This window comes from Melitaea cinxia, chromosome 29 (assembly GCF_905220565.1).
Source record: "Melitaea cinxia chromosome 29, ilMelCinx1.1, whole genome shotgun sequence".
Lineage (NCBI taxonomy): Eukaryota > Metazoa > Arthropoda > Insecta > Lepidoptera > Nymphalidae > Melitaea > Melitaea cinxia.
This window is the reverse complement of record NC_059422.1, coordinates 6,926,045-6,941,137: the sequence shown is the minus strand read 5'-3', so window position 1 is coordinate 6,941,137 and position 15,093 is coordinate 6,926,045. Positions and strand designations below refer to the sequence as shown.

Sequence of the window (15,093 nt, the reverse complement as noted above, 5' to 3'; positions counted from 1 at the left end):
ATCGGATAATAATCTTATTCTTAAAATTCCTTCTCATACTTCTTCTTTTTATACTAACTCTTTTTCGGTACAAGCTGTTCGGTTGTGGAATGCTTTACCCGTAAATATAAGGCGGGCACAATCACTAGACACTTTTAAAAGTTACTTAAAGAAACACTATTTAAACTTATGAGTCACATTATAAGTTTATAAATTTAATTTACTACAAATATTACTGACAATGACTTTAGCCGGTCCTTCCTCTCTTCTCTCGTATGTATATTCGTATTTCCATATTCTTTATATATTATGTTTATATATATTTGATATATATATATATATGTGTATGTATATGTGTATGTATGTGTATGTATGTATATGTGTATATATGTGTATGTATATTTACGTATTATATGTATATATTATGTATGTCCACCTCCATGCCGTCTAATTCTTTTGTCATGTCCTTTTCATGCTAGAGGTTGTCTGGAAGAGATCGCTCTTTTAGCGATAACTCCGCCTTTTGTACATGTCTATATTTTCTTTTATGGTGTAAAATTTTTCTCTGATAGTGTACAATAAAGAGTATTTGTATTTGTATTTGTATATCCATAATATTTGTTATTATAAAAGTTTAATACTCTCATAATTTCTAAACAGTTTCTATTCCAGTACTGTACTCAAACCGGTTTAACGTTGCAATGTGAGTTGCAGTTTATTTATAAATAATATAACGTATCACTTCACACAGCGTTTACTTTCACTACTTTCTATCACTAAAACATAATGCAAATATGAGATTCAAATTGTTTACTGGGTCAAACTTTAATATTTTTTTAGTTTTAAGACTTTTTTAGTTTTAATTGTTGTTAAAAAGTAAAGTATATATATATATATATATATATATATATATATATATATATATACTTTATTGCACTCAAAAAATACATGTAAAAACAACATAAAAATAATGTTTATGGCAAAGGTGGACTTATCTCTGAAAGAGATTTCTTCCAGTCAACCCATGGTCATGAGTAAGTATTTTAAATAGCGAGGCAAACAGTGCAAGAAGATTTACTAAGAACAAGAAAAAAAGTTACTGATACAGTTTTTTCGCGGGACTTACATTTTGATATGGCCTTGTTCGACTTTAAGTTATTATTGAAAATATTAGTTATTACTTACTTACTTTAATTATTTAATATATTAGAGGACAGCCTCTGGTGCAATGGTGCGTGTGCCATGTCGGCGGCGCCTAAAACACCGACGGGCATGGGTTCGATTCCCGCTCGGAGTGGATATTTGTGTTTATACAAATATTTATTTCTGGTCTGGTTGTTAGTCCTTGTCGGTCTTTCCACCGTGCCTCAGAGAGCATGTTAAGCTGTCGGTCGCGGTTTTTATCATGTATCGGATAGCGATCGTTACTAATAGTAGGGAAAAAATCCACCAATCCCATAAAATTGAAGCAGCATGGTGGATTAAGCTCTGATCCTTTTCCTACATGGGGAAAAAGCCTATGCCCAACAGTAGGATATTTTAAGCTGAAGCTAGAGGGTTCACTGATAACTGATACATTTTATATACAATGTTGGATCGACTTTAATGGCAGGAGATAAAAAATCTCTTCAGAGCCTGATTTTACTTCAATGAATTGCTACTATTCCGAGTTTTTATATAAATTTACTGACTTAAGTGTAATCTATACTAAAAATTATATTAAGCTGAAGAGTTTGTTTGTTGAAATGCATAAATTTAAGCAACGTCCGGTTTGAATTGAAAAATTACTTTTGTGTTGGACAGCCTATTTACCCATAAAGGCTATAGGCAAATTTTTTTTCCTCGAATTAACTTGTGTGGAACCAAAGGCTCCTGCTATTATAAATATATGTGGTTTCTAAAGTTTTATTGGTTGTTAAGGGTTTATCTCTTACATAAGTTACTGATAGGCTTTATAATTAGAAAATTATTTTTAACGCGACTTTGACTGATGTTTAGTTTTAATATGATGAGTCTGTGTCACCAGTAGTAAGATATGACTCTCATGTAAGCTCTCAGGACCTGTTTCACTTTAATTAATAAATAATAAATAACATCTTTAAAATACACAGGTTTCATGTATAAGTATTCGACAGTTAGTGGAAATTAATGCTGAGTGTTTCTTTAATAGTTAATTGGACTTTGAGAGCAGGAGGTAGATTAAGCCATTAGGATCTGTTTCTGCTCAATTAATAGAGTACAGCTTTTAAATTCATTTCTGAGAATATTACTAAACCCACATAATTTTTTTTTTAATCTAACTAGGTCGGCCCCCATGGGCTTTCCTGATGATAAGCGATTACTGTAGCTTAAAGACGTTTGCAACACCACAAGCATCGCAAGCACGTTGCCGACCCTATTCCCAATTCCCTCCAACAGCTTTGGTTGCCTTACTCACCACAGGAACACAACACTGCTTGAAAGCAGTATTATTTAGCTGTGATCTTCTGTAAGGTGAATATAGTAGTATTCAATGTCTAAAAAGAATAATCAAAAACTTCTATCTGTAGGATATCATCATCTGTCAAATAGCGTTATCAGCAAATAGTGAAATAGCCAATGTCTTTGAACATTCAATATATTTAACTGTCTAATATATAGATACATATATTTTTTTTTAATAAATAACAATAGTTTATTAATTATTATATATATTTACAATTCACAACTTCAGAACTAAATATTTACAGATAATTTTGGTACGAATCATGTTTGCGTGAAATTGTGCTAAGAATGCTGGCAGCGTTTCCCCGTTGAATCGCTATGCCGATTCTCTGGGCCAAAGTGCACCAGCCCTCTTGTCACATATATTAATATTATTATCTTCCGTATTATAAAAGGTCAACAATTGTTTTGAAAGATATTATTTATGTAAATAGTAAACAAACAGCTTTTATTTTTCAATGTTTGTGTAGTTATTGTTTTAAATGTTTATTGTTTAAAGTTCTTTAGAAATGAATAGTATTATTTTGTAGGAAACAAATATTTCATAAAAGTAATTACATTTATAAAATATTTGTCTCAATTTCTTTGCAGTTGTTATTAATTTGTTTTACTAAAAAAAAATTCAATTTATTACTATATAAAAGTCCTTAGTTATTAAACCTATAAATACCCATATTAACGAAATATTTAAAAAAAACTTCCACATTTAAAAACCATTTAACAATACATTTTAACTTAAGCTTAAAAAATGTTAACGTGAAAAAAAAAATTCAATTCAATACAATTGTTAGTAGCCCGCGAAAACAGTAAAAAAAACTTCCGACTTTTAAATTGTTAGAATATACAATGAATCCAGAGATCTTATTGTTATATATTTATTGTATAAAACAATATTATCTTCCTATTCACGGACAGTGTTTCAAAGGATTTGCGCTTGATTTAACGTTGATTTGACGTTTTAGACTTAACTTTTTAATTATTGCCTCAAAAACAAATATATAGATCACGCGCCTAGGTTTAACGTGCTCATATTAATGTTAGTTTCGGTATATACGCGATATTTAGCAAGCCGACACTAGACGCGGTCCGGTATCCAAATAAAGACATAGGTGTATTAATAATGATTGCCATAATGTACCACTGACCTGTTTATATGATATGACGATCAGCTGGTAATCCGACGAGTTTCCATTCAAAAATTTACGTAATAATAAACACAAACGACAACAAATACGGTTTATTTCACACAGTATTCATACAGTTTTTTTACTACTTTTCCTTTTGTGACACTCGCAAGACAGCACTGCGCTGACCGCTGGAGCACGACGTACCTACATAGATTATAAAGAATTTAAAAATATATATCACAGCTTTTGAATACAGGTTATAAATATTTAGTTTTTTTTTGTATAAAAATATATCTACAGACTACACCTATGTACCTACCCCACCCCAGTCTGCAAAATAATGATACTCGTAATAAAAAAATACTAATCAATAGATTTTCAAAAGCTCAATTCAACTACGTTGTCCTTTTAAATTGCTCACCTTAAATTATTTCATTAAAAATCAAATAAGTCGTTGAAAAATATTCATTTATCAATAATTTCAAACTCTTATATCTTTTGATGTATACAATATTTTAAATTGCTCAAAGTGTTAAAAACTGCTCAAGTTGCATTTATAATTGCTCAAGTACAGTTTGGAACAGCTCCACTTCACTTAATTTTTAAATAAATATATATAGTTCGAACAAATTTAACATATATCATAAGCCAGGTGAGCGTTGCGGATGCGCATAGACAATGATGGGAAGTAAAAAAATTGCGGATATTCGTAATAAAAAAGATACTAATCATTAGATTTTTAATAGCTCAATTCAACTACGTTGTCATTTTAAATTGCTCACCTTAAACTATTTAATTAAAAATCAATAAAGTCGTTGAAAAAAAAATTTATCAATATTTTCAAACTCCTATATCTTTTGATGTATACAATATTTTAAATTGCTCAAAGTGTTAAAAAACTGCTCAAGTTGCATTTATAATTGCTCAAGTATAGTTTGAAACAGATCCACTTTCCTTAATTTTTAAATAAATATAAATAGTTTGAACAAATAATATAATGCTATTTGTAAAAAAATAATACTAATCGATCGATTTTTAATAACTTAATTTAACTACGTTATCCTTTTAAATTGCTCACCTTAAGCTATTTAATTAAAAATCAATAAAGTCGTTGAAAAAAAAATTATTTATCAATAATTTCAATCTCCTATATCTTTTGATGTATACACTATTTTAAATTGCTCAAAGTGTTAAAAAACTGCTCAAGTTGCATTTATAATTGCTCAAGTACAGTTTGGAACAGCTCCACTTTCCTTAATTTTTAAATAAATAAAAATAGTTTGAACAAATTTAACGTCTATATCATGAGACAGGCGAACGCTGCGCGTGCGCATAGACAATGATGCGAAGCAAAACAATTGCGGATATTCGTAATAAAAAAGATACTAATCGATAGATTTTCAATAGCTCAATTCAACTACGTTGTCCTTTATTAATATTTTTCAACGACTTTTTTGATTTTTAATTATATAATTTGAGGTGAGCAATTTAAAAGGACAACGTAGTTGAATTGAGCTATTAAAAATCTATCGATTAGTATCTTTTTTATTACGAATATCTGCAATTTTTTTGCTTCACATCATTGTCTATGCGCACGCGTAGCGTACACCTGTCTTATGATATAAACGTTAAATTTTGTAGCATATATTTTTATTAGCACGTAGTTTCGTTCCTGCTGATGTATAATAGCACAGTTATGCATTAGCGTTGCTATTTACTTTTTCTAGGCGACTGATTTAAATTTTTGGAATACCCTCGTATTGTATTACGTCGCGGTTCACCTTAGGGGGTAGTTGTGTCGCGACGCGCTCGGTTTGCTGTATATAAGCCTCAGGGCGAGTGTTTGCGGCTTTTTTGGGTTGGATTCTCTCGCCGACTTAAGATCTGGGTGCAATTTATTGTGGGTGAGTCATTGTAGTTTCTTATGGTATAAGCTTTGCATTAATGTAAGTTGATTTTGTGAGTTTTTGAAAAAAAGAAGATTAAGATTCTGGAGGATTTTTGTTTACTCTCTCTCTCTTGTAGTCTCGTGTTAGGAATTGTGGGTGACTCTCTCTGGCCCAACAAACAATTTTTTTTTAACATGTAGCAATTTGTTCAAACTACTTTTAATTTATTTCGAAATTAAGGAAAGTGGAGCTGTTCCAAACTGTACTTGAGCAATTATAAATGCAACTTGAGCAGTTTTTTAACACTTTGAGCAATTTAAAATATTGTATACATCAAAAGATATAGGAGATTGAAATTATTGATAAATGATTTTTTTTTCAACGACTTTATTGATTTTTAATAAATAGTTTAAGGTGAGCAATTTAAAAAGATAACGTAGTTAAATTAAGTTATTAAAAATCGATCGATTAGTATTATTTTTTTACAAATAGCATTATTTTATTTGTTCAAACTATTTATATTTATTTAAAAATTAAGGAAAGTGGATCTGTTTCAAACTATACTTGAGCAATTATAAATGCAACTTGAGCAGTATTTTAACACTTTGAGCATTTTAAAATATTGTATACATCAAAAGATATAGGAGTTTGAAAATATTTGATTTTTTTTAATTTGATTTTTAATTATATAATTTGAGGTGAGCAATTTAAAAGGACAACGTAGTTGAATTGAGCTATTCAAAATCTATCAATTCGTATCTTTTTTATTACAAATATCATTATTTTGCAGGCTGGGGTGGGGTAGGTCACCTATGTAGATGTATGTATAATACGAATTTTATTATTTTCTTTGTAAAAAATTGCACTAACCGTAATTAAAAATCACTCTAAAAGTATATTTTCTGTTGAAAGCAACAAATAATGTGAGAATTTCTGTTATAAAATTCAAATGTCTTATGTTACAGGCTAAATTGAAATCGAATTTAATAAAAGTAGAAAATAGCATTAATTATAATTCAAGATAATAAATATTTCAAGAAAAAGAACTGTTTGACAATAGCTGGATTAAATTATGCTCGATTCCGGAGCTAGAAATGTAAAAAAAAGATACTACCATACGTCAGTCGTCAACTGAAACGACAAATGTTGCAACAAATGACAACTCTAATCGATGAAAGTTATTCGACAAAAAAATGATTTTACATATTTGAATTAGTTAATAAATACGCCTATACAAAACGAGTTTTATCACCTATGTAATTTATAAATTAAGTTGATGAGAGTTTAACTGAAGGAACTTACGATAACACAATGATCAAGGCGATATTAGTGTTCAATAATCATGGGAAACCGAGATTATCGAAATTTTATCAATATTTTGTGAGTAAAAGTTTGTTTTATCAAATATTATTGTTCTGTATTTATCTACATGACTTGCTTAATAAAAGAAAGCTATTTATATATCTTTCAAAGCAGATAAAATGATGGCTACATATAATTTAGTTTTATTTTGCGAGCCTTTTCTAAAACATCCTCAGTTGTTTAATAAAAGTGCTGCTATAGTTATAGGCCTCTTTCTCTATGCAGGAGAAGTATTGGAGCTTAATTAATATATAAATTACTGTAAAATATACCAGTGATAAATAACCCTGTTTATTCACTTTCCTTGATCTTATTTTTAATGACGTGATTTTATTGTGGGTTAGTCTTTAAGGGCCGTCGAATGATCTAAGCTCAAAATTTGACTGTTTATTTATTTAGGTAAAGCTTTAGATTAGGTAAAACCGAATTTCGGGACCGTGGGGGGATGGGGGGGGGAGAGGGTGGGGAACGCTACCCCTGGTACCACTGTCACACCTCAGAACCCCATGGTTATGGAGATATCCATGGTTAAAGTTTTGAGGTTAGAAGAAGAATTTCGAAAGTTAGAGGAACGCTTGGCTCCAGCGTTGCAGGAAGTGCAGCCCTTCCGCCCTTGCGTGCGAAAGCACGCTCACTCATGCTCCGTTCCGCAGCGGAGCCTCAGCCGCTCCTCTACGCATTCGTTCGCGCGCTTTCGCACGGTGGGCGAGGGCTGCCCTTCCTTCCGCAGCACAAAAAAAACACTCTAGGGGTAGGACAGACCAAGACCACGTGGACAGTGGGGTGCTCCGATTCGGTTTTGGGTATTTTTCGAATTTCTAATCCTATATTCTAGCACGCAATGTTACTAATTTTATTAGAATATTGTCTGACGCGTTATTTTGTTTAAAAGTGTCGATTTGTCACACAATGCAAACAGTACGAGCTCAAAACTTTAACCATGGATATCTCCATAACCATGGGGTTTTGAGGTGTGACAGTGTTACCTTGTATAGATTCCCCTACACCCTCCACCCTCCACACCCAAAAACCCCATAATTCGGTTTTTCTAATTCGGCTTTACCTAATCTAGATCTTAGCCTTTATTTATGTTATGTTTTCATCTGCAATCAGTCCTTGCACTAAAAGCGGATAGCTGGTGCGATATTTGGCGTGATGAGTGAGCCCTCCATCGAGAGCACTTCTCGAGGACTTATCAGCATAATTTCGTTACAAAAAAAAGAGTGTATTATCTTTTGATTGTTAATACATAGTTTTTGATTAAAAATGTTTTATCAATCTGATTATATTTAAATGCTTACAGAATGAGGATATGCAGCAACAGATAATAAAGGAGACGTTCCAACTTGTTTCCAAGAGAGATGACAATGTTTGTAACTTCCTCGAAGGAGGCAGGTATGTGGTGCTTTGATTTTTTTTTTTATTCGACTTGTATTGTAAAATAGTCAACAAAATATTATAAAATCTAGAAGAAATCTTGGGTAGGATCTTAGTGAGGGTTGGGGTGTACTTGCAATGCTTCGGGTGTTGCAGACCTCCATAGGCTATGGTGACTGCTAATCATTAGTTTGTAGGCTTATTTATTCTTGTAGTGGTATGGATAAGTCATTTAATAACAGAAACGTGTGTTTGTATGACATGTCTTGTTCCAGTCTCATTGGTGGTTCAGATTACAAATTAATCTACAGGCACTACGCTACATTGTACTTTGTGTTCTGCGTTGACTCCTCGGAGAGTGAGTTAGGGATATTGGATCTCATTCAGGTATAAATAGTACTTTTATCTAATACTATTAAACGAGCAATTCTTGTATATATATATATATCTGAATCTCGGAAACGGCTCCAATGATTTTCATGAAATTTAGTATGCAGGGGATTTCATGGGTGATAAATCGATATAGGTAAAATTCATGTTTAGAAAGAAAAAATGGCCACAATATCGTTAGAATGCGAAGGTAAATTTTGCAATTGCCGATATAGTTGTAATAGCTCAGGTGGGATATCGGCCGGTCGGGATTGACCGAGAAGACCACAAATCAAATCCCATGTCTCCTGATCGATTGTTTTTACCTTTTTTTTTTCTAATTGCACCCATGATTTTTTATTTAAATAAACAGTTCCTATTTTTTATTATTATCTCTGTAAAATTGAAAAATATTATTCATATTTTATCAATTATTTACACACATTACATATTATGTATTTCGTATTTAAATATGATTTTCAAAAAACACGATTCACTAAAAATACCGAGCTAAGCTCGGTCACCCATGCACTAATTTTATGGTTGGATTTTTTTTTTATTTTGACACTTATCACTTGCAGTAAATTTTAATAATTGAATGGTTAATTACTTTTCTGCTTGAGTCATTGTGATTGATCATGGACCTATGTCACTATCAGATAACGCAGCTCCTTAATGATAAGTTATTATTTATCACAGGATTCTGTATCATTAGAGTTTATTTATTACTTACTTGTGATAATATAAGTTTACTAGCTGACCCAGCAAACGTTTCCCATATGTATTATTAACCCTCCCTAAACCCCCTTGTAACTTAGGGGTACGAACAATAGTTGTTGGCCGATTCTCAAACCTACCCGATGTACACAAAATTTCATAAAAACTGGGCCAGCCGTTTCGGAGGGGTCTTGTAACTAACATTGTAACACGAGAATTTTATATATAAGAATTAGTAAATACTTTGTCCCCTGGTTCTGTCATATTTACTTTGACTTATGTGAAGAACTATATTGTCTTCATGATGAAATACTAATCAGCGCCCTTTCAACATTTCGATTGTTGTAAAGAAGCGTCCAGTTCCACAAACAAAAATAACTAAATTCGTAATAAATTCCAGGTGTTCGTCGAGACATTAGACAAGTGTTTCGAGAACGTTTGTGAGTTGGATCTAATATTCCACGCAGACGCTGCCCATCAAGTGCTAGACGAGTTAGTTATGGGCGGTATGGTGCTCCAGACCAACATGGCTGACATACTGTGTAGGCTCAACGAACAGAACAAAATGCAGAAGGCTGAGGTGAGACATATTGAATATATCCATCTTTTATACAACTAGGTAGGCAAATAAGCGTACAGTACACCTTGTGGTAAGTTATCCTAGCCTATAGACATGCAACACCTGTATTGCAGACATACTACCGACCCTACCTCTGACCCTGTGTTTTTATCATTTCACTTAATTGTTATCTTTAATTTACATTTATTGACTACGTACTTGATTGATTTTTTCATTTATTAGAATATGTTATATTTATAAGATTGGGCCCATATTATCCCACTGTTGGGCATAGGCATATATCAATCTAGGAGAAGGATCTGAGCTTAATCCCCCACGCTGCTCAACTCATCCACTGCGGGTTGGCGAATATATATTATATTATAGATATATGTTTGTCTATCCCAGGCTGGTATATCAACGGCCCCGGCGAGGGCAGTGTCGGCTGTTAAAAGCATGAACCTTCCACAACAGTTGAGAGACATGCGTCTGCCGGACCTGCCACAGGCTATTAAGGTAAATAAATACATAGGAATAATTAAAATGTTTGAAAAAGGCCATATATTTTATGGGGAGTGATCTTGGGTAGTATTTGACTATGTGCCTACGTATCTTTTATTACTGGGAACAAAATCACTGTCCATACTGGCACCTAGAAACAAATTGATATGCAATATGCTACATAGCTATATATATAACTGTGTGGCTACAGTACTAAAGAATATAGCCACCCCCTCTCTTCCCGTGGCTGTTGTAAGAGGCGACTAAGGGATAACAAGGTTCCACTACAACCTTGGAACTTAAAAAGCCGACCGATGGCTGGATAACCATCCAACTGCTGTCTTTGAAATACACAGGCCGAAGACGGGCAGCAGCGTCTTCGGTGCGACAAAGCCAGCCCTGCGGTCACCAACCCGCCTGCCCAGCGTGGTGACTATGGGCAAAACACACTAGTTCACGTTATTTTTGACGTAAACTTGTGGAGATCTATGTCCAGCAGTGGACTGTATAGGCTGTAATGATGATGATGATGCTACATAGTCGATTAATAAATTATTATATATTCTATAGCCAGTCGCCATTCCAACTCCGCACTGTAATATCGTCGCAATAATTAAATATTGTAAATTATAATACATAATCATCATCATCATCATCATCATTACAACCTATACAGTCCACTGCTGGACATAGGCCTCCACAAGTTGACGTCAAAAATAACGTGAACTCATGTGTTATAATACATAATATCTACACTCAATCGCCTTTCATTACATCAACCACAAGACATTTAGGCAAAACTAGAGTCCATAAAACAACAAAAGTTTTTTTTTTTTGTTCTTTAATCTTACTTACATGGAGTTACTATACTCTATAATAATGATTCTCAAAAGTGTGAGAATCGTCGGTGCTGATCTTTCGAGTAACGGTAAATTTTAGGAATGTATCAGTGTATTACAGATTGAAATTCATGTTTATGAACAACTTTTACACATAATTTCTTAATGTTCTTCCTGTTCAATTTTATAATAGTTTATTTAAAATTTTCAGCCATAAAAAATAATTAGTAACAATGTTCTATAAATTGTACGACCTGTAGCTAGACCTGTACCTATACGAGCTTTAATTTGCTTAACTTAGGAATTGACAACTGCGTGTATGTGCTCACATCATCACTTCACATATTTTTTAATTATTAGTATCACATAGTATATGTAGATGTAAACGCTATATCGATATTTATGTCAAAATATTTCCAGGATTTGAAATTCTGACCGACGCAGCAGGCGTATCCCGCCTCCCCCGTCTCCATAGCAACGAACATATTCAACACAATATACCCGCATAACGAAAAATATCAAAATTTACAGCGTCCGGAAAACATTTCGAACAAATTCTTCGGTTCCGAATCGCTAAGTACGAGATTTTCCGAAACTTTCACGGAAAACTATCAACAGACGGACGGTATCAATTTTCCGAACTACGAATCCCACAAATCGGATGGGTATCAAGATTTGACGGGTAATGTCGAGTGCGATTCGGATAAGAAGCGGAAAAAGAAGAAAAAGAATAAACATTGATTTGCAAACAAACTGCTAATAAATTATTTACTTTGCAAATGTCCGCTATTTGCAGTTATTTGCAATTTTCCGTGTGACTCCCTTTTAAATAATATTAGTGTAATTTTGGTGTCGTTTGTACATTTGGAAATAGTTGAAGTTTTGGTATGCTTCGATTTTCAATATTGTTGAAAAATTTAATCAAATTAAATATAATTGTTACTGAAATCTACATTTATTGTCGAAATTCGTACATTCCAAGATTAAAATATGGGATTTGAACATGTTCTAACATCGCTTACTGTGTTTAGGTTTTAAGAAATATATTTTTTTGTTAAATCAGGTTATTGTTTTATTTATAAAAATAAATATTGATTGACCTTTGTTTGTTGAGACAGACTGAAGTGAAAATTAAGAATGTTTGTGTATGATTCATATAAATATTTGTACCATATTTCTCGTGGGTCTAATGTTACTAGGTATAACCATTTGTAAATACTTTACTGTACTAAATTTGGAAATTAACAAATTTCTATAAAAAAATTAAGTTTCGATTGAAGATATGGCGATTTAAGAAATGATTTCGTTAATAGTTTCAATTCTTATTAATAGATGTCACTTACAAAGGATCAGAGACATCTATATTCCGTAGTATTAAATCATTTTGAATAGTAGCGCCATCTATGAGTACTCTTACAAAACTGTTTTACAGTATCTGCTACTCTTTCATAGATAGCAGTTTATCATTTATGCTACTTCTCAACAGCAGATGGCGCTACTTGCTTCAAATTTCGTAACTACATGAGAATTTATTTAAATAGTAAATTAATTCGTATACAAAATGACTACAAAGTATAACAACTGCTAATAAATATCACACAGGTAGGCTAAGGGCCCTTTTTCAAAGAATGTTAATAGTTAAGACTTTATTCTACGCTAGGCTCTTACGCGATTTAGCTAATAAGTATACTTCTACGTTTTAGATTATTTTACGGAATATTATGCAGTTTTAATAACTATCTTTTCATTTTCAACGGAATACCAGAGTGGCATAGATAGTTTTCACATTCAAATATATTTCCAGTGTGTAGTTTCAGATATTTGTGTATAAACCCGCGAATCATTTGAAAATGATAATGAGAACTTGTGAAAAATATGGGTATTCTATAGTATATATCAGATGGTACCAAATATTTAAAACTAGTTATTTTAATTTCATCTCAATTCCACCTACCACAACATATCAAAGAAGCTTCGTTTCGAAAAAAAAAGTATGTTACAAACATGCTTTTTTCTTAAACAGGCAAAAAACTATCTTTTTTATTTTCCGTTATTTTAGACTGGGTTTGAAAGGTTATAAAATGGTTTCAACATTTGAAAGAATAAAGAAAAGTATAAAAAAAAAATTATAGGGGGACTATTTTTAAAAAATTACCATTGAATTTTCTCATATGCGCCTATTTTTATTAATTACTAGATGCCCGGACTATACTTCGTACTGTCAAAAGTTAACAGTAAACATTAATTTTTTTAAAAAAAATTTTATTATTAAAAACTTCCGTGGACCTTAAGGAATATCTTATTAACCCCCTTAATCCCCCCCCCCCTTAAACTTAGGGGTATGAAAAATAGATGTTGTTCGATTCTCAGACCTACCCGATATGCACACAAAATTTCATGAAAATCGGTCAAGCCGTTTCGGAAAAGTTTAACTACAAACACCGCGACACGAGAATTTTATATATTAGATAATAATATAATAATAACAATTCTTTATTTTAGACTAAGTCTATAAATATGGATGACTAGCTTGCCCCGCGACTTCGTCCGTGTGGAATTTAACAAAAAAGTTATTGTACAGTTCGCAGAGTTATAAAATAAATAAATTTCTAAAATAAAAGTAGCCTAAGTTATTCCTTATTACATTGGCTATCTGCCAGTGAAAGTCCCGTCAAAATCAGTCCAGCCGGAACAAACAGTCAGACAGCCAAAATTGTAAAAAATGTTATTTTGGTATATGTACCGTGTATAAATCCACATGCATTTAGTAAAAAGCACTTATTTTAATATTAAAAACGGACATTAAAAATAAAAACAAAATACAAATATTATATATTTTATTTACCTGCAATAAAATATCAAACATATATAATCACATTTCAAACAAAAACATTAACAAAACATTAACCAAGACATTCAATTCAATTAATTTCTTAAACACACGAAGAAATACATCAACCAACAATCAAAATATTTTTTAATATTTATTTAACAAGGCATAATAACATAGTTTTAACGTGGAAACTGTACAATTTGTCCGTTCATTGAACAACTATAACGATGTACGGCAATTTGTGTAACAGTTTAAAACGACTAAAATTACAACACGCGTTTTAGGTTGGATGAAGCTATTGTAATAAAAGAAATGTGAGCTTTTGTGCTTAAATGTCTAAATTTTATTTTTTATCTGGCTTGATATAGTTCAGTTCTTTTTCAGTATGATATTTACTATAATACCATATGTGTAAGATTCGTCGAAAATTTAAGTTTTAATTTATTTTTTAAATTTTTTTTAATTGTTTTTTTTTTTTTTTGTAACTTGTCTTTGACTTTCTTTTATCTTAGAGGTGTTATTCTGTTTGGCGAATTTTCCAATGACTGGAATTTTAATAATCGTTGTGTCAATTGAAATTTTCCAATTATCTCGGCAATTTTCTTGATTAATCATTTCGTATGAACCTTTAACAAAGTATTAGAAATTATTAAAACCAATAATAATAAAAATAATAATAAAATAATGCAACAACTTTTACGGATTTTATCGCGGTTAATTAAATTTTTTAGAAGTTTCGGATACTTTACAGCAACCATGCCGTACCGTGACCGTGGTTGCCTATAAACTATAAGTGTAAGATAGTTATTTCATTGTAATGAGTGGAATTCGCGTAAACACTAGAAAACAATACAAAAAAAAAAATAGTCGAATCGATCGTTGTTCGATTTCAAGTCCAGCGATCCATTTAGCGATTTATTTTTATTTATGTTAATTTGAGGGAAAAAAGGCTATAAGCCTTCATCGGTAAATATGAGCTATCCAAAACAAAAATAAATTTTTAAATCGCACCATTTATTCCGGAGATTAGCGCGTTTAGACAAACAAACAAACTTTT

General features: G+C 31.9%; 2 protein-coding genes across 2 annotated transcripts in view; one reads left to right on the top strand and one right to left on the bottom strand.

Moving 5' to 3' along the window:
- LOC123667949 (zinc transporter foi) overlaps positions 1-3,805 on the bottom strand; it is a 48,182-nt gene extending 44,377 nt beyond the window's left edge. The window contains exon 1 of the mRNA XM_045601778.1: positions 3,609-3,805. The gene's annotated coding sequence lies outside the window, so the exon portion shown is untranslated. The remainder of the gene's footprint in view (positions 1-3,608) is intronic.
- A 2,825-nt stretch (positions 3,806-6,630) lies between these two features.
- On the top strand, positions 6,631-12,265 carry LOC123668012 (AP-3 complex subunit sigma-1). The gene is made up of 6 exons (XM_045601830.1): positions 6,631-6,859; positions 8,145-8,236; positions 8,494-8,605; positions 9,705-9,884; positions 10,272-10,379; positions 11,624-12,265. The coding sequence occupies exons 1-6, from the start codon at positions 6,791-6,793 to the stop codon at positions 11,636-11,638; spliced, it is 576 nt and encodes a 191-aa protein (XP_045457786.1). The 5' UTR covers positions 6,631-6,790; the 3' UTR covers positions 11,639-12,265.
- Positions 12,266-15,093: the final 2,828 nt, after the last annotated feature.